Source organism: Sphaerodactylus townsendi, linkage group LG07, assembly GCF_021028975.2.
Source record: "Sphaerodactylus townsendi isolate TG3544 linkage group LG07, MPM_Stown_v2.3, whole genome shotgun sequence".
NCBI classification, from domain to species: Eukaryota; Metazoa; Chordata; class Lepidosauria; order Squamata; family Sphaerodactylidae; genus Sphaerodactylus; species Sphaerodactylus townsendi.
In genome coordinates, this window is record NC_059431.1 from 47,009,140 (window position 1) to 47,036,034 (window position 26,895).

At 42.9% G+C, this 26,895-nt stretch overlaps 1 protein-coding gene across 2 annotated transcripts in view; it reads right to left on the reverse strand.

Moving 5' to 3' along the window:
* The window catches only part of TTC37 (tetratricopeptide repeat domain 37), a 64,965-nt gene extending 38,119 nt beyond the window's left edge, over positions 1-26,846 (reverse strand). Inside the window, exons 1-14 of one of the 2 annotated variants that reach the window (XM_048503305.1) lie at positions 26,767-26,846; positions 24,189-24,280; positions 21,089-21,232; positions 18,770-18,861; positions 17,601-17,676; positions 15,802-15,942; positions 14,559-14,657; positions 14,346-14,454; positions 6,823-6,963; positions 4,135-4,236; positions 3,100-3,239; positions 1,043-1,129; positions 852-955; positions 647-773 (exon numbers count right to left, since the gene is read on the reverse strand). In XM_048503305.1, coding sequence (XP_048359262.1) covers positions 647-773; positions 852-955; positions 1,043-1,129; positions 3,100-3,239; positions 4,135-4,236; positions 6,823-6,963; positions 14,346-14,454; positions 14,559-14,657; positions 15,802-15,942; positions 17,601-17,676; positions 18,770-18,861; positions 21,089-21,232; positions 24,189-24,278 — 1,452 coding nt within the window. In that variant the 5' untranslated portion in view covers positions 24,279-24,280; positions 26,767-26,846. Of the gene's footprint in view, positions 1-646; positions 774-851; positions 956-1,042; positions 1,130-3,099; positions 3,240-4,134; positions 4,237-6,822; positions 6,964-14,345; positions 14,455-14,558; positions 14,658-15,801; positions 15,943-17,600; positions 17,677-18,769; positions 18,862-21,088; positions 21,233-24,188; positions 24,284-26,766 lie in introns of both variants that reach the window. The other variant, XM_048503303.1, reaches the window with a different exon arrangement.
* Positions 26,847-26,895: the final 49 nt, after the last annotated feature.

Below are 26,895 nucleotides of genomic sequence, written 5' to 3' on the forward strand. Positions count from 1 at the left end.
TAGCTGTCCGAACCTCTCCATGCTATTTTTGTAACTCCCTCTTCCATTTTTGCTCCTCAGCATTTATACTCCAACCCCCTTGAGACAGCTGCCTTTGCTTATGCTACTCTGCAAGGCATAGTATACTCTGATGGCCCCATTTCAAGGATAACAACCTCAACGGAAGTTTTATGAGCAGCAGATGGTCTGCATACACCAGCAGTTGCTCCCCTCCTTTCTGATTTCCTTCGTCTTTTTAGGAAGTTAAAGGCAGCTTTCAGAACCAAATCATCTCCTAAATGCCAGCTTCAAGTGCAAATCAGAAACACAGGTGGCCTGACCCACGTTTCTTCTAGTAGTCTTCCCTTTCCCAGTACAGGCATTGTGCTGATCTGGAACTTTCAGTCTCTATTCAGCATCCTAATGGGGGCAGGAAAGGGAATGAGAGAACAACTTGACCTCTTGTTCCTTCATTCTGCCCTAGGTTGGCCTGTCAAGTGATCTAGTTGCTGATTACAGCTCGGTTGCAAACTGAAGAACTTAGAAGGGTTAACTGCTGACGACAGCTATATGCAACAGAAAGTATCTCTTCTCCAGGTCTTGACACTAAACTGATGCATGGTGATCCTTTGCCCACAAGAATTACAAACTGAATAAATGTTTTTACCTTCAGAAACTGAGTGAGAGCTTTGGTTTTATCTCTTCTTGTATCTTCGCTCATGAACCAGTAAGTGAGACCCAGAGAGAAATGAAAGTCTGCTACTTCGGTTTCTTTTTCAATAGCTCTCTGAAAACTAAGAGAAATTGTATTTTAAATTGTGATTGGGGGGAAACAGTCCCACCCACCCCCACCCCCATACACGGGTCTTTACCTTGTTTCTGCCTGGGGGTAGTTCTTTTGTGTATAATAAATTAATCCATTAAGGTAGTGGGCTTCTGCCAAGTGAGGATGTGCCAGTGTAAGCTCTTCTGCTATCTATGAAACATGACATTCTACGATTTACCACAGGAAAAAAATTATCTTTACAACAGAAGGTTACATGACAAATGAAACAGTACTAACCTTCAAAGCTTCATTAGCAAGTCCTTTACTTAGATAGGCCCGTCCTTTAAGGGCTATAAGTTTGGGATCATTGTTTATATCTAAAATCTAAAAACCAAAAGCACATCATGTGAAGTTTCAGTCTTCAAAAAACAAACCTCAAATGCAAATAACAGCCTCCTATACAATACTCTTAATGTTGCCACTTTGTTATTACTCAGAGAAAAAAAAGAAATATTAGGATGTCTGAGAGTAAGGAATTAGGAAATCTGATGATGTAAGCTTTCTTATAACTAGCACAAGATTAAGGCATTATTGGCATGGATATAACTGAAATAGGTTCATTATCACAGTTACCATTCCTCTGATATTAACACATTATCAATGCATCTATCACCAAAAACTATCTTTGTTAATTTCAATACAATGGTAACTATTTGTTTCCCAAAAATTCCCAAGAAAGAAACAAATATAATCTGTTCATTTATTTGATCTGCAATTCTCCAAACATATTCTTCTGATCTGTCAAAAACACAAAGTTTTGTGTTATTTGTAGCCAGCTGATCTGCTATACTAGCTCTTCAACACAATCAACATGTCCCAATCCCACTTGAGTCCTGGAGAAAAGAACCATATCATTGGCATGCCACAAGATACAGTGGTGTTACGGATTTCATTTTTGGGAACATCAATATTTATACAAAGCTAAAAAGGAACAGTGTCAGGGTACTAGAGGCGTAGCAATGGGAGAAAGCACCCAGTGCATCGGTGCGTCCTCCGCCCCACCCTGCCTCCAGAATGCCGTCACCACACCCCTACAGGGGCACTTGCCCGGTGTGTTGCGTCCCCCCCCCCGCCACGATGGAGCTATGCCTCTGCAGCGTACAGAACTACTTGACTCTTCTACTGTGGTCTGACCAGTAGGAGCTGTTCTTACTTTAAAGGACCACGAAATTATTAAATTATTTTTAGATAAGCTGCATAATCAAAAGTAACACAGAATGAAACTGTATGCTGAAATGAATTAACAATCTTTGCTCGCTTTTAGCTTGCAGTAATTATCCCTTAAGCAGAATGGGTTATTTATGATGGTAGAAAACCTACTGAGAGTACAAAGTTAGTAAGAACAAAAGATTATACACTGGAGTCATAGGAACAGTCCTCAGAGGGAAAAAAAGCACAACTAGACAACTGGAAGTTCACCTTTTACTTTTTACCACGGACAGAAAATTCAGTATTTATAAACAGATCTCTCCGAGCCAGACTAAAATGCTATCAGCAAATCAATAGGTCCCACGAGGATTACAATGTCCCAAAACGTGCAGATAATAAAGATGGACTATTGCAGAGTTGCAAACGTATGCAGCTGACAGGGCCACATCCTTTTTACACAGACTTGTTATTTTCAAACCATATTTCCCAAGAACAGGCTACTTTCAGTCCCTTTGTGGGGAAAGAGCAGACTAAATGTTTTAAGTTTCTGAAAGGGAGGCTGGGGAAAGCATCTGTATGACCCCCTAAGAGATTTTTGTGGCAGTTGCAGCAGCATTGACTTTTTTTTGTCTTTGGAACTTATTGCTGCACTGTAAGCCACCCTGAATCTAAGGAAATAAGGCAGGACATAAATATGAAGCTGTATGTCCTATTGGCTGAGTATGGAATGTTCATACACATTACGGCTGGGGAAGCAAATTGTCAGTCACAGTTTACTTTACTCCTGCTTCTCTTCTATGCCTAAGGATTTAATACCTTTTGTCTGCCTACTCCCTCTGTAGGACAAATCTCTCCTTCCCCAGAAAGCCAGAAAGATGCCAGGTCAAGATATGAGCTGGGCATTTCATTCTTTCTAGACAGGATGGACACATGTATTTGCAAAACTTTGATGGCTTGGTACTTGCTAGAGCCTTTGACAGTATAGATGATGCTTGGGAGCAAATTACTTCCCCCTGCTGCCGGCTGCTGCTCTGTCTGCCTAAGCCTCAAACTAAAATGCATTTGTCCAAATGGTGTTTTTTAAAAAGCAAACAAGTTCTATGCATTAAGGCTTAGGGAAAAAAAGGAAACAGCTAGTCACATACCTGAGCAAGGGAATTTAAGGCTTCTTCTGCAGAGTCAGCACCTGAAATTTTAATCAGGGCCTCTGCCTTGAAGCGATAAGCAAGGTTCTTCTTTTGCTGACTAGAACCAGTTTCATTAAGTTGTCCCAATGTCTTAAGAGCTGTCAAAAGGAAAGAATTCTAGCTGTATGCACTTTCACTTTAATAATTTGTTTAACATTTCCAGTCACCAATTTGACATCAGTTTGTGAAAGTGTCACTTCTACAGGAAGCTGAGGAAACTTTCTACTTCTTGCCCCTCTACAAGATAATTTCAAGGTTAAAACCTCTCCAGTTACACTGATCTATACCATTTGTTTAATTAGCACTGCATAACCATTCTACACTTGATCTTAACCAAAAGGCTAAGAAGCAATACTGTATAACCATTCATTCCACTACCACGCCATTCTTCCTACAATCTGAATATTACTGAAGTAACATTCACCAAACTTGAAATATATTAAACACTGATACCTAATAGTAACAATTTATTACAAATGCCTGCTACTGTAAAGTGGCAATGGGAAGTTGTCTTGTTTCTGTTATGGACAGAAACTTGTCTTTGGTGCAGGAGCATGGTCCATTAAAGCAATGACATTTTTTAGAATTCATCTGACAGCTGAATTGATCAAATGAAGGAGCAATTACTGCTTGTCTCTATTACCCACAATAGTTTTACTGATTGTTATTTACTAACCATACTGCTGTTCCTACCGTGGGAAAATTGCATTTAAATGCAGGTTATAGTTTTTCTAAATAAAGAAATGTTTATATTTTGTAAAAAAAAATTACAATTAACTAGTTCACCTTACAATGTACTTTATGGTGTGTATGTACTGCTTTATTCTTCTTATCCTTTCATATTTTTTGTAACTGTATGCCAATAAAGGCTCGCTCATTCATTCATTTGTTCATATTACAATTAACTAGTTCACCTTACAATGTACAAAGTTTACTATGAAGTACATTTAATCATTTAATTAGAAATCACTATTCATGTCAACTGTACATTACCTTGATTGAAAGAATGAACAGCTTCTTTGAATCTGTGCATTTTCATCTGTGTTTCTCCTAAGTAACACCATCCTATTGAACACTGACTGGTGTGCTGCAAACCTGCCAGGAAAGATGTTGCAACGCATTTGATTCAACGTATTTCAAAGTATGTTACTCGAATGTTACAAGACCTTACAAACGCAGACAAACCAAGGACTACACTCAAAAATAATGTTCTCAATTATTCTGTTGGACTCTATAGTTTTTAGATAACCAAGTTCCATCTCGGGTTCTTGGGAACAAAAGAGATAATTTAAAAATAAATCTGTGATACAGTTCTTCAAGGTGGTCGAGCTCGGGCACATATCTATCTGGCAACAGTGAATCATATCCAAAACTTTGTGCTGGCAAGCTATCTTAGCTCTTTAGAATTCCCCAAATACCACAGAACTTTTGCCCAAGCCTAGCCAGTCTGAACTGCCTGAGCTCAGCGCTGCTGGGAGGGAGATATATGGGTACCAAATTTTGTGCTGAGACTTCATACATAGTGAAGCAGATATTTCATATTTTTAAATAACCTTCAGGTATAATTAATAAAAAGACAATAAGTCTATGAATTTTAATTTCCATATATTAATTTTACATTGTATGTAAACTGTGTTGTTATGCTGTTATTGACTGATCTCTTAATTGTAGTAAATGTAGTTATGGCAGATAACCCTGAACAGTCTCACACAATGACACTGGATGTAGGTCACTAGCTGCATGTAAATTCTTTGGTTAGGTAATAATGGTGGGCAGCCCAATCCATATGGGGTGTGTGTGGAATGGCCATAGGAAGCACCGGGGGTTCCTGCCAATGTTTTTGCCCTCCTGGACTTTGTAAGTGGCACTTCTCGCCACTGAGAGGGCAAACAAAAAGGCAGGAGGGTGCCATGAAGCTCTGCAGTGCTCGACCTGCTTCTGGCTGCTGCTTCCACGGTTGTGTCAGCTTAACTTGTAAGCCGATGCAACAGGGGGCATTCTGGGAGCATTCCAGGAGGTGGAGCTGACATTAGTTGGCTCCCACCAGCCTTTGGTCCCAGGAATGCTGGTAGCGGAAAAAAGGTGGTGTAACTGAGGGCTTTTGGGTGGCTGGGCAAGTTTTTTGCTTCTTTTGCCTCCCCGCGCTGCTGAAAAGCCCTCTGGAGGTGGTCTGCTGGCAAGGCAGCAGCTCCATCCCTGGCTGTTTCCCGGATCAAGTTTGCACGGTAGATTAAAACTCTCATTGACTTTGACAAAGATCCCTCACTCAAAAATTGCAGGCATGTCAGTATGTTCCAGCAAAACCAAAGAAGAGTATTAATAACACAATAAAGGTAAACTCATTTATTAAAGCATAAACTCCTATCGGCTTCCAGAAAGCCACTGACTCTTTAAGGCAGAGTTTGACGAATCCCAGGCACCACAGATGACCATGGAACCTAGAAACTTCACTGCAATGCCTAGTATTTTCAGTAGTGATTCTATATTGGTATCTTCCAGCAATTCTAAGTGGAAGTACAAAGGGTTGGATCAGGCCCCTGTTGACCACCAAAAGATGACCTCCGCAATTATGACACAGGAAAGGGCAAAAGCCATGAAGAACAGGGGCTATGACAACAAGGGAATTGGCTGAGATTGAGGGGAAAAACGCTGAGTCAATCCAAAGTTCATCATTTCACATCAGGGTGTTTTGTTGGATGACAAAAATAAATTTACTTGAAGTTCTTGCCATTGCTTGTATAGATGTAAACTTCACTTTCACACCATTCTACAATGGTAGATGTGTTAATTCCTTAACCAGTTGCTTTTGATACTGACTCTCATCTGCAATTAAGCAAAGCTTTTTTAAAACAACAGTGAAACTGCAACAATTGGAGAGAAGTTAGGTTTTTTTACTGTGGTGATTATAACTACTGTGATGATGACAACTGGGGTGATGATCATCCTAATATCTATTTATATATTATAACATTTTTGTCAATTTTTTTGCCATCAAGTCACATCTGACTTATGGTAACCCCGATGGGGTTTTCAAAGCAAGAGTTGATCAGAGGTGGTTTGCCATTGTCCGCCTCCACATTATGACCCTGTTATTCCTTGGAGATCTCCCATCCAAATACTTGCCAGGGTTGGCCCTGCTTAGCTTCTGAGATTTGATGAGATCAGGTCAGTGTGAAGAGGGTCAGACGAGCTTTTATGGTAGCAAATAATTTGAAATGTTAGCAATTAAAATATAAACTCCTGAAGGCTGAAAATGTGTCTGGCTCCTAAATCTGTCAAGGCCTGCTTTAAGGTATCCCAAGACTCCTCTTTATTTTTCCTCAGAAAGCATCTCATTACAGTTTAAACTTGTTCAGATTGTAACCTGCTTTCCCGCTTGCAGTAGGCATTGGGGGGACAGAGGGTTAGCAACTTTTCCCATTCAGCTGCAAATTTCCACTGCTTCCCCAATACATTTCCCAAGAATCCACTGACTGATAACCAAATGTCAAGAGCATGGCATACTGCAGTAAGAGCAGGGAGGTCAAAATGTTCCTTTTTGTAAGTGTTGATAAGCTGGTGTAACAGGATCAAAGCCAGAGATTTCAGCCATGTTCACTTACAATTTAAAGGCTTAAAGACAGTATACAAAACCCCCAAACTGAATGCATAGAAGAATATACCCAATGTCCTCCTGCTTACCTTCTGTTAGATTTTTGTCAGCATCTTCATATTTTTTTCCCTGAAGAGACTGAATCCCTAAACCAATGAGAGCTGGGCCACTTCTAGAGTCAATATCCAGAAGCTTGTGACAATAGTCAAGAGCCTCCTCGGTGAAACTGCCTAGAAGATAGATACATTTTCATTTAACTACATTTTAAAAACTGAGAAGGGGGGAAAAAGCAATTCTTCCAGATTTGTTTCCCAACAGTTGAGTTTCTTCTTGAAAAATATTATTTTCTGACTTGTCTATAACAAGGAACTTCTTATTTCTATAAAGCAAGGTGTAAGGAATTCATGAGCGCTTGAAATAAAGGCTTTGGTAGTAAAGAAGTCATTTTGGTAGCAAAACTCGTATGAAGATAAGTCTCCGCCGATACATGTACATGGCAGCAAGACTGTAGATACACTCAGGATTCCTTCTATAACACAGTTGATCCTTTACTCTGCCTCCTCAAAGAAGGGCCCTTCCTAGGTTTTATCGCGGAAAAGGCCGGTGGAAAGCAGAAATAGGGTGGGGCTTCAATGTTTTTGAATAAACCCATTGATTATACCCAGAGGAATATCCCACCCAGAGACTAAATATTGCGGCGGTTCGCGATTAAAGAGTCAGAATAAAGCGTCAATTTAAGTGTATTGACCATCAATAATAGTGGGAGGGGCCTCTCCGAAGTACAAATTGGCAGGCATGGAAAGAGCCTCCTTAGGCAATGGAATGGAAGACAGGATGGATGTTACTAAGAGAGTTAGGCAAATCTAGTGACAGTGACATCATTAATCACTTTAGTAATCCTGAAAAGTCCTACAAATCTCTTGCCAAGTTTGGAAGAATTTATGCGTCTCACGGAATTTTTTGTGAATAAATACCCAGGAGCCCTGCGCGGAGAAATCCTGGCGGTCTTATCCGCTTACTGATTTTGAGGAGTCTTTTTGCTTGCCTCATGAAGGCGGTCTGGACCGACTTCATCCCTCGGCCTGAGGATAGAAATCCATTGTTGAAATTCTATGGGGGGGGTCCAAAGCTGCTGCGGGTAGTTGTAACTAGCGAGGAAGGAGTGACCAGACACAATTTCAAAGGGGTTTTCTTTATTAACTTTACTATGAACTGCATTGTTGTGAGGCATTACTCCGCCATGGAATAGCTTCGCTGGTGTCTTGGTGGTAGTTGGTGTAGCTGCGCGTAAATACTGCTCTAAGTTCTGTTAAGTTCTCTCGTCTACGCCGTCACTTTGAGCGTGGTAAGGGGGCCGGCGGCGGCGGGCGACCCCAACAACTAAAGCGCTTTCCAGAACTTTTGAGATGAATTGGGGGGCGTGACCGGAGACCACCTTAGCGAGGCGGAATGGGCGGTAAACGTGTTGAATAAACGATGGAATTGCCAACTTGAGGCCGGAGGGATGGAAGCACATGGAATAAAAATGGGCTTTATGAAGAGAATAAGTCCACCACCACCCTTAAAACGATGTTGCCATGACTTTTCGGAACAAATCTTAATGAAATCCATGGAATGACTTCCCAAAGCTACGGAGGAGAGGTTCAACAGTCAATGAGACTTTCCGGGATGGTTTTGGCTTCTGCAAACCGAGCAGCCTTTAATGTAAGCCTCAATGTCTTTGCTTTCGCCACAGAACTGCCGAGCTAAGTGCAGAGTTTTCAAAACCAAAATATCCAGCAGAGCCGGGCATCGTGGCAGCTTCAAGAACTGCTTCTTGAGGAGGAGGACGCATTACTGCTATTCCCCCCCTCCATGAAACTCTCCATTCTCCAAGCATGATTGGGAGTCCCCTTCAGTGGCTGGAGGCTCATACGTATCCTCAATTCCCTTGGGAAAGGAGAAGTGAGACTGGGAGCGAGGGGTGGAGGGAGGGCGTTGAGATCGGGGTGACAGCCAGCCCAACTGGGAGGGGACAGTGCGTGGAATGTCGCAAGACGCTCCACCCCTCGAGGGTAAGAGGCAGCTGGTAGCGTCAGCCGGACTGTTAGTTTCCAGGAAAAAATGGACTGTAAAGAAGCGAGAAAAGAAATCATTACTTGAGTTGTTTTGGACACATCTTGAGGGGTGGAAAGAAACGCCAGGTTTTTTATGATCCGACAGAAACTTGAAAAGGGTGTTTAGCCTCAGCCAGTGGTAAGTGGAGATGCTGCTTTGATGGCGCAGTCTCAGCATGGCTCCAGTCAGTTGAGTTGACACCAGAGAATTTTTAGACAAATAAGCACCATAGGAACCAGTCTACCATCTTTATTTTCTGCAGCAGGGCTGCCCGAGTGCTTTTGTCGAAGCGTCTCGTGAACCTGGAGATCTGGGTTGGGGTGCTTTAGGATAAGTTCGGTGAGTAGCGCGAATTTTAACAGTTGAAGCTGTTTGACATTCCTCCAGCGAACCAGGGCCCGGGCTTGGCGGACAGTGAATCTTTACCCTTGGTCGTAAGAGGTCTGTGAGAGGAGAGTCAGTTCAGCAAATTGGGGTATAAAATCACGATAGAAATTAGCAAAACCAAAAGCGACTGGAGTTCTTTAGGTTAATTGAGGGCAGGCCATTGTAGGACCCTCGTCAATTTTAGCAGGATCCATTTTAAGCCCTCAGTGAGATCCGGTAACCCAAATAGTCAATGAGTCTGATGAAAACAGCATTTGGAGAGTTGGCAAAGAGAGAGTTGTCAAGCAAAGCGTTCCAATACCTCTGGGACCAATATTCATGCTCTTCTATAGTTCGAGAGTAAAATCAAAGCGTCATCTAAATATACAACAACTCCTTGTACAGTAAATCATGGAAGAGCCGTTGATAAGGGCCATGGCTCCGAGGCCCGCCAGCAGAATGGCATTATTAAATATTCAAACTGTCCAAACTTTGTATTAAGCATGATCGGGTGTTCATATCCTTCAGCAATTCTGACTCTGTGATAAGCTTCTCTCAAGTCTAATTTAGTAAAAATCGTCCTTTGCGAGGTGCGTAAAAGGTCCTTGATCAAAAGGCAAGGATATTTATTGGACAGGAGACGCTTTGATGAAGACCTCGATAATCTGTACCGAAGCCGTAAAATTATCTTTCTTTTTGACAAACAAAGCGGGAGCTGGCGTGTGTGTGTTTTGGTAATACGCCGTATGAAACATGAGCAAAGGTTCTTTATCTTCAGAAAGCACGAAGTTCCTTCTCCTCATTGGGACTCATCGCGATGGAATTCTACCGCCAGGCAGTTCGCCCCTGGTTGTATGAGAATTTTACAGTCAGTGGCTCTGTGGTGTGGCAATTGATCGCATCCCTGACCCGGAAAATCCCTGGCTAGATCCTGATACACAGGTGGGATGTCCAGCCGGTCAGGGGAGCAATCACTAGAAGCCAGAGAGAAGTGTCAGGAAGCGTTGGAGTTTCTTCCCAATTCATGTGTTCACGCAGGGAGGATCCCAGTGAATTCTAGGATTTTCTTTTCAAATGAATTTTTTTGGTTCATGTAACAATAACCAGGCATGCCCAAAACTATGGAGTGTTTGGCCACTGGCCAAAATGAAACAATTTTCTCCCAATGGTGTATAGCGGAGGAGAACCGGCTGTGTTTTGTATTGGGCGGTCCTTAGATTTCGAGGGGCTGCCGTCCATTTGGTGAATGGTATGGAGCTTAGCCAGGGGGGATTGGTCCAGACTTCGCTCCTCTGCCACCACCTGGGGCGCATTAAGCAGTGGGAGCAGCGGAATACAGGGCGAGCTATAATGCGGTGTGTTTAGCGGGGTTGGCCAGAAATGCTTGAACAGTAATGGGAGTAGCTGCCCTTCACTCACGGCGTCGGGAGTAGACCCATGTCATGGGGGCTGAGAGAAAGACAGGCAGCTACTTCCCCCTCTCTGGAGTAGCCTTCGGTCCACCGCTTTAGATGAGCCAGTGGGAGGCGGCCTGACCTCGTGGTGGTTTGGCAGGCCAGATGCGGGCTGGAGGCGGTTAGTTTTCTTCTTGGGACAGTTGGCTAGATGACCTGGCCCTCGCGGTAAAGACACAACCCAAGTCGGCCGGCGTTCAGAGGTAGTTTTCGGTAGGGCTGGGCTTGACGGTAGGCTGTGGTGATTTCGGCGGCCTCCTTCCAATGGCCGATATTCCAAGCGGGCGCCCTTGAGACTAACTGGATCCAATCTGCAATGAGTGCAGGGAACCCGAATTAAAACACCGTTTCCGTAGCTTGCTATCCACAGCATCCGAGAAGTGATGCATTTAAATAGCGTTCAGGCCACTCAGGAGGAAGTCAGAACAGCCGCCTGCGAAATTCACCCGGACAAATTCTGCAAAGCGGTGATTTGCCTTGCTGGATGGTTTGATGGTGCGGATAACTTCATTCCGGCCTGGATCTTGGCAGCTCTCAAAGCTTGGAGGAATCACGGGCACTGTCTTTGAGAGTCCTCATCCTGCAAATCAAAACAGTCACGGGAACCAGTCCCGTGACAGCCCATCTAGGACGAGCGTGTCCGTATTTACCAGCGTTCAGACCGGTATAAGATCATCATAGTCTTCCAAGTGGGCATTGAGTTGCAAGATGAAGTAGGGGAAGTTTGGAGCGGTCCCATCAAAAAGCGAGGAGGGCTGTTGTCGGGGCGGAAGTAGCCCAGATTGGCGGCTCTTGAAGCCTGCTGGGGAGGTAGTTGCGCTGGCTGAGCAGGTTGGGCGTGGCTGCATTGTCTGAGGGGCTGAGATGAGGGGAGCTGGCCGGTCACGCTGGCGTTTGGTGGCAGGACCCAGATGCAGTAGCCCTGGCGCAGGCATGATCAGCGCTGGCATGGTTTCCAGCGGGCCCCTGGTCTGCTGCCTCCCTTCCAGTTCCCTCTCCAAAGCAGCCAGCTCCCTCTCCTTGCGAGTCAATGCATGAGATGGCGCGTGCAAAGCAGCTTTTCTGCCCTAATTTAAGCAGTTACGTCCCGTTTAAGGGCTTCCAGTGAGTTCACTTTGGAGTAAAATTACAGGCAGCGGTGCGTTGTAAATCAATCTGGACTGTTCCAGGACTTTATCATGGACTGACAGATTCTGGGCATATTGCCGTTGGAAGCCGCGTCTTTAGCACGGTCAACTTTCGAGCTGGACTTCTTTTCGTTGCTGTTCCCGGTCCCTCTGCAGGGTTTTAGCTCTTGCTGCAACTGTGCCGTTCCTCCTCCCATAGCTGGCGTTCACGGTTCCATGCCCGGCAAGGCATCTCGAGTAGCCCTACTTCCTCATCCCAGTCTTCTCTCGATGGAGAGAAGCAGGTCCGGCTGGGAATGCAGAGCTTTCTTCGACTCTTCGTCATCAGAGAGCTGACCCTGGGAACACCGGTAACCCGCCGTAGCCACGGTGGCTCCCGAGAACACCACCTCAGGTCGCGATCGCGGACGGGATAGGGGAGTCCCGATTAAGGGGAAGCGGTCTGAGATACCTCCCAATTCCAGGTTGATCGGTGTCTTTGGGCCGGGCCCCAGTGCTGTGCCACGGTGGTTCTTTGGAGCATCACCATCACGAGTCAGAATGGATTCAATGGATTCCTGGGTTGCGCTGTGAAAAGGTGGTCAAGCCCATCTCCTCCATGGGTTGCATCTGAGGTTTATGTCCACGAGCGGGTGAAATCCGATCCACAGGCGCTCGATCCATAGACAGCGCCCCAAGCGACTCCGCGGTCCCCATATGTGGTGGAAATGCGTCCGTCCCTACCGTTCCAGCAGGAAGTAAAGGAAGGCTTCGTGCTTGTCGGGGCGAGGAAAGAGCCACCAGCGAGGCCCGTTCTCTGCTGGTTCCTCCAGATCCAGAAAGGAAAGGTGGGAGCCTCTTCAGGCCGCTTTTGTCCATAGTAAATTCAACCTCTCCCTTCATGAACCAAGAGGTCCACTGCACAGGAATATAGATGAATTCAAGATTCCTGCCACAATGTAAGTGGATTCCATAGGCATAGAAATAAAAGAAACTTTGGTAGTAAAAGTCCATTTTATTACATAGACATCTTAGAAAGCTCAAGTACACGCGGTGGCAGGAATGACACTTCACGCCAGAAGCACGGGTTACAATGCCATTCACACCCCATCCCCCCCCTTCCTGCTTCCCACATAACGGAGCCGGAGACTTCATCTCCCGCGCAAAGATAAAGTCTCCGCCGATGCATCTGGCCCATCGCCCGGGCTGTGGAATGCACTCAAGGTTACTTCACCATCAACACCATTGAATCCTTTACACAAGGGTTCCTGGGGGAGCCATGGAGCCTTTTCTGGCGCCCACCAAGTACTTTTAGGAAGTGGGCAGGGACTAGAGTTTGTGCTTAGAAAAGCTTGTGATTGGCTGTACAGATTTTTTAAAATGTTGCTTTGGCAGCAACCTCAACACAAGGATCTTCACTGTGTGACCAACAGTAATCTGTGGCGGCCATTTTGTGGCTGGCTGCACTCCTACAGCAGTTATTTTGTAGCAACTCTTTTGTGGCTGTGCCCACAGTGCCAGGTAAGAATTCCAATGATGCCCACAGGCTTTAAAGGGTTGGGGACCCCTGCTATAAAGGGTAAACTTTAATTTCTGCACTGGGCTGGATCAATCTTCCCACCTCCACATTCAAGTGCCATGCCTGCAATAGTCTTTCCTCTTCTTTTCCAGAAGTAAAATAATTTACTGAAACTAAAAGTCGATTTATGGCTACCAATCTTGATCCTCTTTGATCTGAGATTGCAAATGCCTTAACAGTCCAGGTGCTCAGAAGCAACAGCTGCAGAAGGCCATTGCTTTCACCTTCTGCATATGAGCTCCCAAAGGCACCTTGGTGGGCCACTGCGAGTAGCAGAGAGCTGGACTAGATGGACTCTGGTCTGATCCAGCTGGCTTGTTCTTATGTTCTTATGTTCTTAAAACAGTTATTCAGTAAAAGCAGTTTTGTTACTGCTCAGGAAGGTGCTATGGATCAACTTTTCAAACACATGGTATGAATTTCAGTCCCTTACGTCTCAAGAGAATCAGGTAGCAGGTGATGCTGAAGATCTTGAGCTGAGACCATAGAAAACCTCCATCACTAAGAGTAGGCAATATTGACCGTGACAGACCAATGATATACCTCAGTACATACGGTAGTTTCAAGTTTTCATCCATTACAAATTTAGCATGTTAATACACTCTTCCTTGTAACATACAAAGCAGACAGTATTCTAGACTAACAGCCCAATCCAAAGCTGACAGGTGGGGACGGAGTGTCTTTGGTGATGCTCCGCCCACTCCAAAGGGCTTCCCATAGCCCGGGAAGCCAGAAAACGTTTTTAAAAGCCCTCACTTCAAAGCCCCCATGGGGGCACATAAAGATAAGCCACAAAAATCGCAGTGTATCTCTGCTGGCAATTCTACTGGCGCACAGGGGTCAATTGAACTCTAGAGGCTTGTGACACTCAAATTTACAAGGTAAAGTATAAAAGGTAAGGTATAAAATATCTAGGATAAAACCTCCTTTGCCTGAGAAAATATGAAAAAGAAAGAGAGAAGAAATGATTCAGAATAGCTAACCATAATTTTAAAAGTCACCTAGATTACCTGATTGAATGAAGTGAAGGCAAAGAACTTCCAAAGGATAACTCACTGAAGGATATAAAACAACCATATCTTCACAGGCCTTCTTCAGTCTAGGAAACTCATGAGGAAACTCAATTTTAGGAAAAGAAAAACAATTAGTAAGGTTGGTAGTTGTAAACAACATTGAAATAACTTACTTTAAATTGGAGCAAAGCAAGTAAAAACAGCCCTTACTTTTGATAAACACTGGATGAACTCCCTGTAAAGCTTCTGGTGGTCTTCATGTGGATATGAGTCTGAAGAATTTATTGCCTGTTCAAATGCACCAAGGAGCTGAAAAAGTATTAAAGACACAACGTTGGAATAATAACGATGCCAACGCACAGTAAGTTCTTAAAAAAGAGATGGCATCTGGTCAGTGACTACAGCAAATTCTACATACACAAACAACACTGGAGCAAATAATGCCATATGTAGTTGCACATTTTTTCCTTACCCTGTATTAAGGCACATAGAAAAAGATGCATTTTGAGGGAAGGACCCATGTAGAAACAGCTGACTTCCCTCTGTGATACAACTCTGAAGATGCCAGCCACAGATGCAGGCGAAACATTAGGAACAAGATCCACCAGACCATGGCCACACAGCCCGGAAAACCCACCACAACCAGTTGAATCTGGCCGTGAAAGTCTTCGACAATGCATAGATCATATGAGGTTTTTCTTCACTCTAACTTAAAAGGGGAAGCCCTTGGAGCCCTATGAGTTGTACTTAAAAAGTATGTGACATCAAGTGATGGTTCCTGAAGAAATGCAACAGTGGAGTGTATAATCCTAGTGCGGAAGCAGCCAGAGGCTATGTATAGCTGGTTTTGGATGTCAACTTTCAGAGTTTTTTGTTCCCCAGGGCTTAATCCTGGAGACAAAGAGATTGTTTTCAGACTGGGCACATAGCTTTGTAAATGTTGGTTGCTTCAATCTTAGCCTATAATTTGGGAAACTTCGTTTAAATCAGTGGCTATCTCTCTTCTTCTACTCCCCTTCCCCTATTCTGGCAGAGTTCTATACACTAGTTCTCTGCTTACTTGAAGTACAGAATATCTCATTTAAATTCTAGGACTGCTGTTTAAGAACAGGGAAGGTACAATCAACTGCACAATGTTAAGAGAAAGATGAAGGTAAGGATTAATTTGACAAAACAAACAAGCAGTGGAAGTTGAATTGCCAGAATAACCATTTTTATTATAAGAAACCTAAAATCAGCAAAGACCAGCTTGCTTTAGAGCTGAGCATATATCAGTTTAGTTAGAGTCTCAAGATTGTGGTTCAGTCACTGTGCCTGGGCCTTAACTCACACCTACAAGATGGGAATTATGACTACCTTGTAAATATATCATGAGAATCAGTCACAATGATCACACAGAACTTTGTGCAAATGTCAACAGCTTAGAAACATAATAAATATGGCGAAGCCTTACCAACTGCTGTGTTTCATTGTCTTGGTAATGTGCACACTCTGCCAGTAACTGGACCAACCTCAGCCACAGCTGGTGAAGTTCATTATTGTCAACACCTTCTTCCTGTCTTATTTTTATCAGCTTGTGCCAAGATCGAGCGACCTGTTTTTTTTAAAAGATTACTGTTTCAGTGGCTTCTCAAAGCAGAGGGAATACTTAGATCGCTAGCAAAGCAGAAGATATTTCTTAATTAAAGAAATCAAGATTAAATGGCTTTCATCTTATCTGAGGGAGCCAGTACCGTAAAATACTACTGTTGAGTGCTGGCCACTTGGTTGCATAGCTATCGAAACTGTTTTAGCGCTCCACTATGGACGGCATCTTCTGTAACTTTATTTACACCATATTATGATAATGTATTTCCGGAGAGCTTAACCACAGAGAAACCCACAGTAATGGAAGCAATCACAAAGCAAGCACATACCAGATGGTTTGTCAGAACACCATATTCTGAAGAAAAATGAAACACAAACTGCAAGGGGGTGGCTCTTAAGCATCACAACCCAAGCAGCATTCATGTAATGGAACTTCCCCACCCTCTCCTTCCCGCTGCAGCCTGCTGTGCTCTCTGAAATCATGCTCCTGTCTTAACAGACCTTCAGGAACGGCATGGGGTGGGAAAGGGGGAGGCATCAAGCAGAAGAGAGCCCTGGGATGCTACACCATGTTCTATACACAAGACTGTAGCAGTTTTTGTCCACAAAGAGATTAAGAAAATCTAAAAACAACTTCCAATGCTAGAGGCATAATAAACACTGAACAACCAAAGTCTGACGTATTTGCATAATTATTAACAGGTCTTCCTAAAACTTGTATCACTTTGTTCTTCTAAGACTATTAAGGAAGCCTGCATGCAGACAGACTGAGACACAGGAAAAAAAACCTTAGCTTCTGGAAGTAAAGAAATATATGCCTAAAACTGGAAGTCAGACAGAAACTGGATGGAATTGCTGCAGTTTGTGTTTTATTGTCCCTTGCGTTTATAGCCCCTGGCCAGAAGCAACCTGGAACCTGGCTGTTCTTCAGCTGAGAGAAATTCCATCACAGCCTGGCACAAAAGGGTCTTAAAATCACAATGGCCTAAAAAAAATCTGCTGTTTTCCTATTTTTTATTTTCTGACCTGCTGACGAGTACTGGAGAACTCAAAAGCTTGCATACTGTTGTGTGTCTTTGAGTCAGTCCTAATAAAAGATATCACATGGATTGTGCTCCAGCCAGAAATTCAGTCAAGAAAGCGGTGGGAGGGGTGGAATACTGGGCAATTATGAAATTAAAGAGCAGTAGAAAGTATGTTAACTAAGGGAGAGAATCCTATTATACACGAAGACTATTCTGATCCAGCCTTACGCTCCAGCTCAATAATATGAGTGTCTGTTGTGTTTTTGCATTCTTACTTGTTCTTCCCTTCAGCTCATTTGTAACTGTCAGTAGCCTCCTCAGAATCTTCAAATTATCAGTTACAGGATTGTTCCCCCTAGCCTTGGCAGACATACAAGTTGCTACTGTGGATGGGTACAAGTTGCAATCCTGGCTGAGCCGGGCTGTTTCCATTAAAAGCTACTATGACAAAACCAAAACAGGTGAACTATTCCCATATGAAATTGCCTACCAAATGGATTTTTTTCTTTAAAGAGACCACTGACAAACAATAATCTAACAAATGATCTGGTGGGACTTTAAGTGTTTGGAACTAGAGTCCATTACATCAGATAAGTGAGCAACGATAAAGAATGATACATTAAGCGGGCCAGTGACCAACCTGAAGGAATTTTTTTTCTTGGTGATACAGCTCCACAAGTTTTTTACATACTTCACACCATTTCTGTCTATCTGTACTAGAAAAACATCACAAGAGAAATAGTGATTAATTCACTTGTAACTTCAGTTTTTCATATGGCTGTAATTTGGTTAACCAGCTTTTTCCCTTGAATTAAGCTATTTTTACACCCAGTCTTCCAGCCATGAAGAACAGATCTGTAGAATTAGTGTTACAATTAAATAAGCAAGTGCCCAAGAAGGGGGCATCAAGGTGACTCTAATTGAGGGGGTGGGCTATATGCCAGACTAATTTTCCTCTCCTTTTCCAACATGATATGGCCCTACCCTCCTGTTTCCTACAATCCTCTCCCCACCCCCATTTCTGTTCCTCTTTTCTTTTCCGTTTATACCCTTCTAAATCTTCCTAGCAAAGAGCTACATGCAGATGCATCATACATTATGTTACATAAAGATATTGTTTTTAGAAGCATTTTCACAATTTCATCAAAATGGTAAAACAACTAAATTAAAATAGGCTTTTGTGAATTTTCTGAGCTGATGGCTGTGGTCTGGTAGTTTTTGCTTCTAACATTTCACCTGCATCTTCACATTTCACCTGGCATCTTCAGAGGTATGTCCTGGTGAGATGTGTTTTTGGCCCCAGAGCCCAGAAAACCCACAACAGCCAGTTGATTCAGTCCATGAAAGCCTTTGACAATACATACATTAAAACTGATTTTCAAGAGTACAAAGGGATTATATTTTGCAGAAATATTTGTATTACTTTTATTTAACATTATATATACCCTGTTTCCCCAAAAATAAGACATCCCCTGAAAATAAGACGTAGTAGAGGTTTTGCTAAAGTGCTAAATATAAAGCATCCCCTGAAAGTAAGACATAGCAAAGTTTTTATTTGGAAGCATGCCCGTCGACCAGAGCATGCAGCTGTGGAGCGGAATATAAGACATCCCCTGAAAATAAGACATGGCGCATCTTTGGGAGCAAAAATTAATATAAGACCCTGTCTTATTTTCGGGGAAACAGGGTACTACTGCGATAAAAGACCCTATGTGATTCACTAATAGCACAAAGAATAATTAAAGTTAATTTTAACATACTGCCACAAAATATACAACCACTATTAATTCTTAGGTTATTTCTTCTTACCTTTCATAGAGCTCCAGCAATTTCTGATATACATTAATCAAATCCTCTCTGGTATCAACATGGTTTGTTTTTTCATACAAATTAGCTAGGCCCTAGATAAACATAAAGCATATTAATTTCCAAGCAAATCCTTGATTTTACAATATTTGTGTTCAAATTCATTTCAGGGTCAATTCATGAAAGTCCAGTGATCACCTCTTCAGGATAAGATCATGTAAGCTACGGCAGATAATAACAGACTCAAGTGAAAACCTAATAAAAGAAATACACAAAGTCCATATGCAGAAGTACTATTTCCACAAGAACAAAAAAATTCTTTAAGCTATGAATTTAGGATTTGTAAGCCACCATGAGGAAAGACAAATATAAATATTTTAATTAAGTAAGACTAACTATTTCTCATTTCACAGGAAGGACTTGTTTTTCAGCACCAGGGTTAAGTTAAGAACAAAAGAACATAAGAACAAGTCTGCTGGATCAGACCAGAGTCCATCTAGTCCAGCACTCTGCTACTCGCAGTGGCCCACCAGATGCCTTTGGGAGCTCACATGCAAGATGTGAAAGCAATGGCCTTCTGCTGCTGTTGCTCCCGAGCACCTGGTCTGCTAATGCATTTGCAATCTCAGATCAAGGAGGATCAAGACTGGTAGCTATAGATCGACTTCTCCATAAATCTGTCCAAGCCCCTTTTAAAGCTATCCAGGTTAGTGGCCATCACCACCTCCTGTGGCAGCATATTCCAAACACCAATAACAGGTTGCATGAAGAAATGTTTCCTTTCATTAGTCCTAATTCTTCCCCCCAGCATTTTCAATGTATGCCCCCTGGTTTTAGTATTGTGTGTGAGAGAAATGTCTCTCTGTTAACATTTTCTCCCCCATGCATAATTTTATAGACTTCAATCATATCCCTCCTCAGACGTCTCCTCTCCAAACTAAAGAGTCCCAAACGCTGCAGCCTCTCCTGTTCAGATCTGTTTTTTATATTAGTAGCCCCTGTTTCTATGTTGTCTTTTTGCCATTAGGTCACATCTCACTTATAGCATCCCTGTGGGGTTTTCAAAGCAAGAGACATTTGGAGATGGAACTGATATTCACCACCATGCATTGTTTCACAGACATTTATTTCAGTAATTTTTCTTCTAAGAGAAAACTCTGTTGCTATCAAGCCTTTCATTATGAAACCAGTGTTCTATATTAGTTTTCCTCTCCTGTGTGTTTTTCAATCCTAGGATTTTCTTAAGAAAGAACAATCCAAGAGCATAAAACAGTCTTCTACAAGAGTTCATTGTTCCCTCTCTGTACATCAATAGAAATCACTCCATGAGGTGCAATTCGAATGAAAACAGTTAAATTTCCATTGTGAAAGTGTTGTGCTATTTGTACAGGGAATTAAAGGGAAAGAGCTGACCGAAGGAATGCAGAAGATCATTCATTAATTTCTCACCATCAATACCATTTGCCCCCAAGATCCCCCAAGGTAGTTCAGTGCATAGACTCCAGTCCTTGAATCCACCAACATATACTTAACAGCCAAGTATGATCCCTCTGCACAGCTAAACATCTGCAGGATGGGGAAGCAAGGTACACAGAGCTAAGCTATGGTGGTAGAAAGTACTGTTAAGTCCCAGCTGACTTATGGGGACCTTGTAAAATTTTCAAGGCAAGAGGTGTTCACAGGTGGTCTGTCATTGCCTGCTTCTGCGTGGGCTGAGAGAGTTGTGAAAGAACAGAGACCAGCCCAACTTCACCCAGCAGCCTTCACGTGGAGGAGTGGAGAATCGAGCCCAGGTCTCCAGATTAAAGTCAGTCACTCTTAATCAGTACACCACGCTGGCTCATAGGCTAATATATGTATCTCCGCAAACTCAGGGGAATATCAGAAAACTATGGAAAGTAAAGACAGCTGGGAGGGACTAAACCCCTCCCAAAACAATAACATTAACACCTGTATGGCTACAGAGGTTATGAAAAAAAATGCATGGCATTTTTAATTGATTGTAGCTCATCATTTATTGCTCTAGCTACCCAAAATGGAACTCAACAATGAAGGAGATGGCAGGGGATAAACTACAGGAAATATGAGGATTAGTTGACAAAGGGGTTGAGAAAGTGGGGAGCTGATGGGGGTAAGGAAAGGTAGGGCAAATCAACTAGAGGGAAGGATGGACGAGAAGCGGGGGCCACCTGGTGGAGTGAGAGGAGTCTTTGTGGGGCCCCATCTTGATACATTTCTTTGAAAACTATTTGCATTTCAATACTATTATTCATAGAAGCTGGCTTCAAACAATATGGAAAGTCTGGTCAGTTGTACACATACCTGCCATGCAAGCAACTGTCCTGGTTCAAGTTCAGTAGCCTTTTTATAGGCACCTTTGGCTTGATCAGGCTGTTCCAGCTCAGCAGCTGCCAAACCAATAAATACCCAGGCATTGTAGTTATTCTTTTCTTGCTTCAATACTGCCTGAAAACACAATGAAGTAAAACGACCTTTTAATCTGTAAAATGAGATCTGTACAATGAATATCTCATTTGCACGGGTGACTGAGAAAACAAGCACTTGCACCTTGCTCAGATGCATCATTTTGATTCTCTCCATTCTATTTCACAAAGTTTAAGTAGCTTATTAAACTATCAGTGTAAAGAAAACCTTTCTGAAGTAGATGATGCTGGAAGTATGGCTTGCTCAAAAGCAAGTTTCAAGGTGAAATAGTGACATGTCTTTTCTTACATGGGGACGAATGCATCACAACGCTACAAATTTTGAATGCACAAACTGCACCAAATGTGTGGAAGAAAACCACAGACTTCAGAGAGGAAAAGGTGGTGCAGCCTCCTTTTGCCTCTCCCAGGAAACTATTGTGGGGAGAGGATTAGGCCCACAAACTGTTTGTTGTATCTGAGCCCCCACATAACTTTGAAAGAAATAGTAAGGCTCAGACTTTTGCTCCTGAAACAATTACAAAGAGCTCCATAAATGTTACCAGATTTTTTTACAACAGTGGTAGGCTGCACTGATAAAGAGCAAAATGAACAAGTGTAAAGGAAATGACAGCTCTTACTGTTGACTGAAGGTAGTCTGTGCTCCCTTCCCTCAACCATCACAATTAACTCCTCATATCACCACTCAGAGCTAGCAATTAGCTATGGCAAAGGGTGTCTCTATGCCGTTCTCCTGGCCTTTCCTTTCGGGCTCCCCAGGCAATAGTATACAGGGGACTGACTTCAGAAATAATGATTAACAAAGGAACAGGTTTTTTAATAGAAATAAATTACTAATAGTAATTGTTGGAAGAATAGCATTCTGAACTCAGAAACAGTCACTTATTTATACTCTGTTTTTCTCTCCAATGGGGATCCAAAGTGGCTCACAATATAATTCTCTGCTCCTACATTTTATCCAACAACTGCAACCCCATGAGGTAAGAGAGAACGACTGGCCTAAGATCAACCAGCAAGATTGCTTGGCAGAGTGGGGCTGTGAACCTGAGTCTCCTGGATGTTAATCAAAACCGCTCAACTCTACAAGTTATACTTTGAATTTAGATAGACAGAAATGGGGGACCTACAAGGAACCCTTCCCATTTAGTCTGTCTCTTCCCTGAAAGCCCCAATTGCCTCTCTCCTTTGCCTGCTTCCTTCTTCCTCCCATTCATCAGCCAATTTACCTTTAATCTGTTCTTATCTCCAGCTACATTCACTGACAAAATAGGATTTGAAAGCTGTCAGTACTGTTGTGTTCGCCTAGCCTCTGAGGGCATTTGTTCCTTTAAACTACAGAAGCCACTTCTAGTTTTGGGGGGTGGGGTGGGGAATCCCCAAAGAATTAATTTTAGATTTCAGATTTTTCTGCAAACCCAGGGTGTTTTCAGGTTTATCGAAAGATCTGTCTTGTTCATTTGAATCAAGTATCAAGAAGTGATAATTCTTGAAATCTGGAAAATTAAATTGTGCACTTGTAGACAAGAACTTGTAAGCATTATTCTAGAAGCAAAATATTGAAGCTTGTCATAAGGGAGATGGAACTGAAAACAATGTTAAGACAAACACCACAGTCTGAGTGCAGATACCCCAGCATGATGCATCACACCTCTGAAAAAAATAATTCCAACATAAAATATATGCTACAATCAGTGTAGTGCAGTAGACAGTATTTGATTTGAACCAGGTACACCAGTTCTAAGCAAGCTATAGTGACCCCTTAAAGAATACTGAGGAGACATATTGTGAACAGGGCATCACATTTCACCCTTAGAAAATGTATTTTGCACTGCCCCATGAATTAAGGAATCTCATTTCGTGGGTTCATGAGAGAAGGCCTTTTCAGAGGCAGCCCCATGTTTATGGAACAACATCCCCAGGGAGGTTCGCCTCTTTCACTTTGGATCTTTAGGAGGCAGGTGAAGACAGTTTTATTGAGGAGTACACATGGCTAAGTTTACTATCAGCCCTGAATTGTGTTTTTAAAATTTAGGTTTTATGTGTTTTATGTATTTTGTGCATTTTGTCTATGTCGCAAGCCACATTTGTTTGTTTGTTTGTTTGACTGCCCTACCCCCGAAGGGCTCAGGGCAGTTTACAGGCAACCAAACACCATACGTTGCAACTAAAACAATTGAATAATCCCAATTAAAACAATAAATTCAATAAAACCAGCAGCAGCAATAACCTTTCCATAATTAATAAATTAGGTGGATGACGTCTGGTAAAACCCCGGGAGGGGACTGGCAGATTTTCAGATAAGCCGATGACACATAGGGCATGTCAGGACCAAGGTCCTACAGGCTTTTAACCCAATTTCCAATTTAAGTTTCAGTTTCGTTTCTCCTGATCCCTAAACCCGCCTCTCCTTTGGACCCTCCACACACCCTATATATACTGGGACTGAGGGCAAGAACCCTCAGTTCCAGTACCCTGTACCCAGGGCGACATATATCAATAAAGTTCATTCCTTTTTCATAAAGTCGACTTTGTTTGAGTGTGTTCAGCCTTACAGGGCAACAGAGAGGGGCGGACTCAGCGGCCAGCCTCCCCAAAAGCCCGGTGGAACAGTTCAGTTTTACAGGCCCTGCGGAACTCCCCAAGGTCCCGCAGGGCCCTAACAGCTGAAGGAATAACGTTCCACTAGGCAGGGGCCAGGGCTGTAAAAGCCCTGGCCCGGGTGGAGGCTAGCCATATCACAGAGGGACAAGGGACCACCAGCCTCTGCTGAACGGAGAGAGCGACTCGGGATATATGGGGTAAGGCAGCCTTAAAGGTCGATACCAACACTTTGAAGATAATTTGGAACTCCACTGGGAGCCAGTGCAGGCAGCACAACACGGGGGTAATATGATCTTTGAGCTCTTCAAGGAAGACAGGCAACTAATAAATTGTTTAAATGAATCAAATAAGTAAATAAAAATGTGATCACTAGTTACCTTGCAGTGCTTCAGTGCTTCCTTATAGTCTTTATTTCTTATTGCATCTCTGGCACTTTTCAAAGCTGCTTTAACTTCCTTGTTTGACATGACTACTGGAATATTAAGAGAACAAAATTACAACCATATACCAAACCATTTTAAATCATTCCCATTGCTTACATTACATTATACAGGTGTCAATGAATACTAAAATAGTTTAGCAAACTGGATTTGGGAAAGATCACACCAAAGCAGGGAGGAAACCAGAACTTGGTGAAATGGATCATGCCTTCGTGGAGATGCCCCTGAAAATAATGTTGCTATAAAGAAGGCAAAGTGGAGTAAAAGGTATGTGTGGAAGCTGCCTAATATAAACTAGCAATGCTAATTTTTTTAAAAAAATCTAATGAATATTGAGAAGTTAATGCTTTATTTTCATTCCATATATGCTTATGCCCTAACCTGGATAGCCCAATATATTGTCGAAGGCTTTCATGGCTGGATTCAACTGGTTGTGGTGGGTTTTCCAGGCTGTGTGGCCATGGTCTGGTAAATCTTGTTCTTAAAGTTTTGCCTGTATCTGTGGCTGACATCTTCAGAGGTGTATCACAGAGGGAAGTCTGTTACACACTTACTCGAATGTTTATTATTATTATTATTGTTGTTGTTGTTGTAGATTTCACAGATGCCAGATCTTTAGCTGGTTGTTAGCCTTTCATTACAATTCGAGGCTCACCCAGAGGCTTAGGAAGTTGTAATGTACTATTAGTATTAGTATTTAATAACGTACTCTCTCCCACCAAAGCGTGATGGGAGCAGCTCACACCATAGTTATACAGTACAATTTCATAAAACGTAGATATAAATAGTAATAAAATAGACGATTAAAAATAATACATAGATGGTGAGCGTTTCCCCACTTACCATGAGCCCCCTATGCTGCACGCTACTCTCAGCGCGCGTCATTTCTGGTGTGCGCCTGGGCTTCCCCACGACCCCGGTCATCAAAAGGTGCCGTTTTGAAGATGCCAGGAATGACGCTCGCTGAGGGGGGTTGTTGCCGCCCCTGTAGTGGGGAGTGCCGGGGGACCCCGCGCTACTTGGCTACAGTAGCGCGCAGCAGAAGGTAAGTGGGAAAACGCTCGGTGTTAAAAACTTAACCAAAGTTAGAACATCCTGCTCTTCCTTCTGATTTGATAAAAAGGAAAAGGGGGAGGGGAAGAAGGAAGGCCAACCATGATGGATCTACTACCCTCAACCATAGGCCTGGTGGAATAGCTCTGTCTTGCAGGCCCTGCGGAATGGAGATAAATCCTGGACGGCCCTGGTCTCATTTGACAAAGCATTCCACCAGGCCGCAGCTGGACTGAAATGGCCATGGCTCAAGTTGAGGACAGCTGGAGACTTCTTGGGCCAGAGACCACCCAGGAATTTGTTACTGAAGGGAGGGTAAAGGTCTCCGGGGAACATTACAGGAGAGGTGGTCTCACAGATATGCTGGTCCCACACTGTTAATGGCCTTAAATGTAGAACAAGAACTTTTTACTCTTCACTCAACCAAGCATATCCTGATTTATGAGCTGGCACAATTTACCTAAAGTACAGTTGACACCCAATAGCTTCAAGAATCACAACAAGAGAGCTTGAGTGGTCTTGCATGATTCAGCATGGATGCTTTTAAAGACAATCACCCTACTGCCACAAAAAGGTTCTACCTGCCTGTGTGTTCTAATGCTCCAGTGCACGTGCAAAATCACTTTATTAAGTTAACCCTAAAACAGGTAATAGTTACCCCTAAAAACCATTTCATAATTCTGATAAATCAAGTAGTTAAGAACCAAAGAGATAGACTTTTTACCAGTCTCATTTGTGTAAAGCAGCAATATTTACCACGCTTCAGATCGTTCAAAGCATTAATTCCTGTTTTCACAACAAGCCTGTAAGGTGGATCAGCAGTACTTTATTACATGCATTGTTTCAAGCAAGCCGGACATGTTGAGAGAGTTCTTAGACCTTTATTAGGCATTAAAACATAGCAGAACTAAGTAATCCAAATACAGTTTTACAAAATAAAACAGGTACTCCTGTTTCAAAAATGCATACATCAGAGCGAAAGAGGAGACCAGGAAATCATTTCGTAATAGTGAGCAAGAATTTGGCCACTATGTCCAGTTGCTTGGGATTCTCTGTATTCAGAAGATAGTTCAATTTAAGATTAAAAAGGCTTGGATGGACCAGTAAGGGATCCCCTAAAAACAGGTTTGGTCTAAAATCGTTAACAGTACTTTATTACCTTAACAAGGGAAGGGGGGGGGGGAGTTGATTGGCCTGTCTAAAGCCATATAATGAGTTCATGGCAAAATCGAGTCTTGAACCTCGGCTCTGCTCATTCGTACTTCAGTTTCTCTACACAATATCTCATTATTAGTACTGTCATTTATTGAACCACTAGGAGTAAGTGCCAAGGAATTCCCCATCGAGGAACACACCCGCATTTCTGACTTCTTCCGCCCGTTTACCCCGCGAAGCCACATAACCCACAACCCTCAGAGGAAGCCTTAGCCCGGGGCCACACAACAGCCACGCACACACTCACCGGCTCACTCCAGCAAACACCGCCCGCCACTTTTCCGTGCGCCAGCAGTTTCGTCCCTTCAGAGGCTCTCCGCCTTTTGATGACGTAAAAAACAAAGGTCGTGTGGCTGTCAATCACGCCGGATTGAGC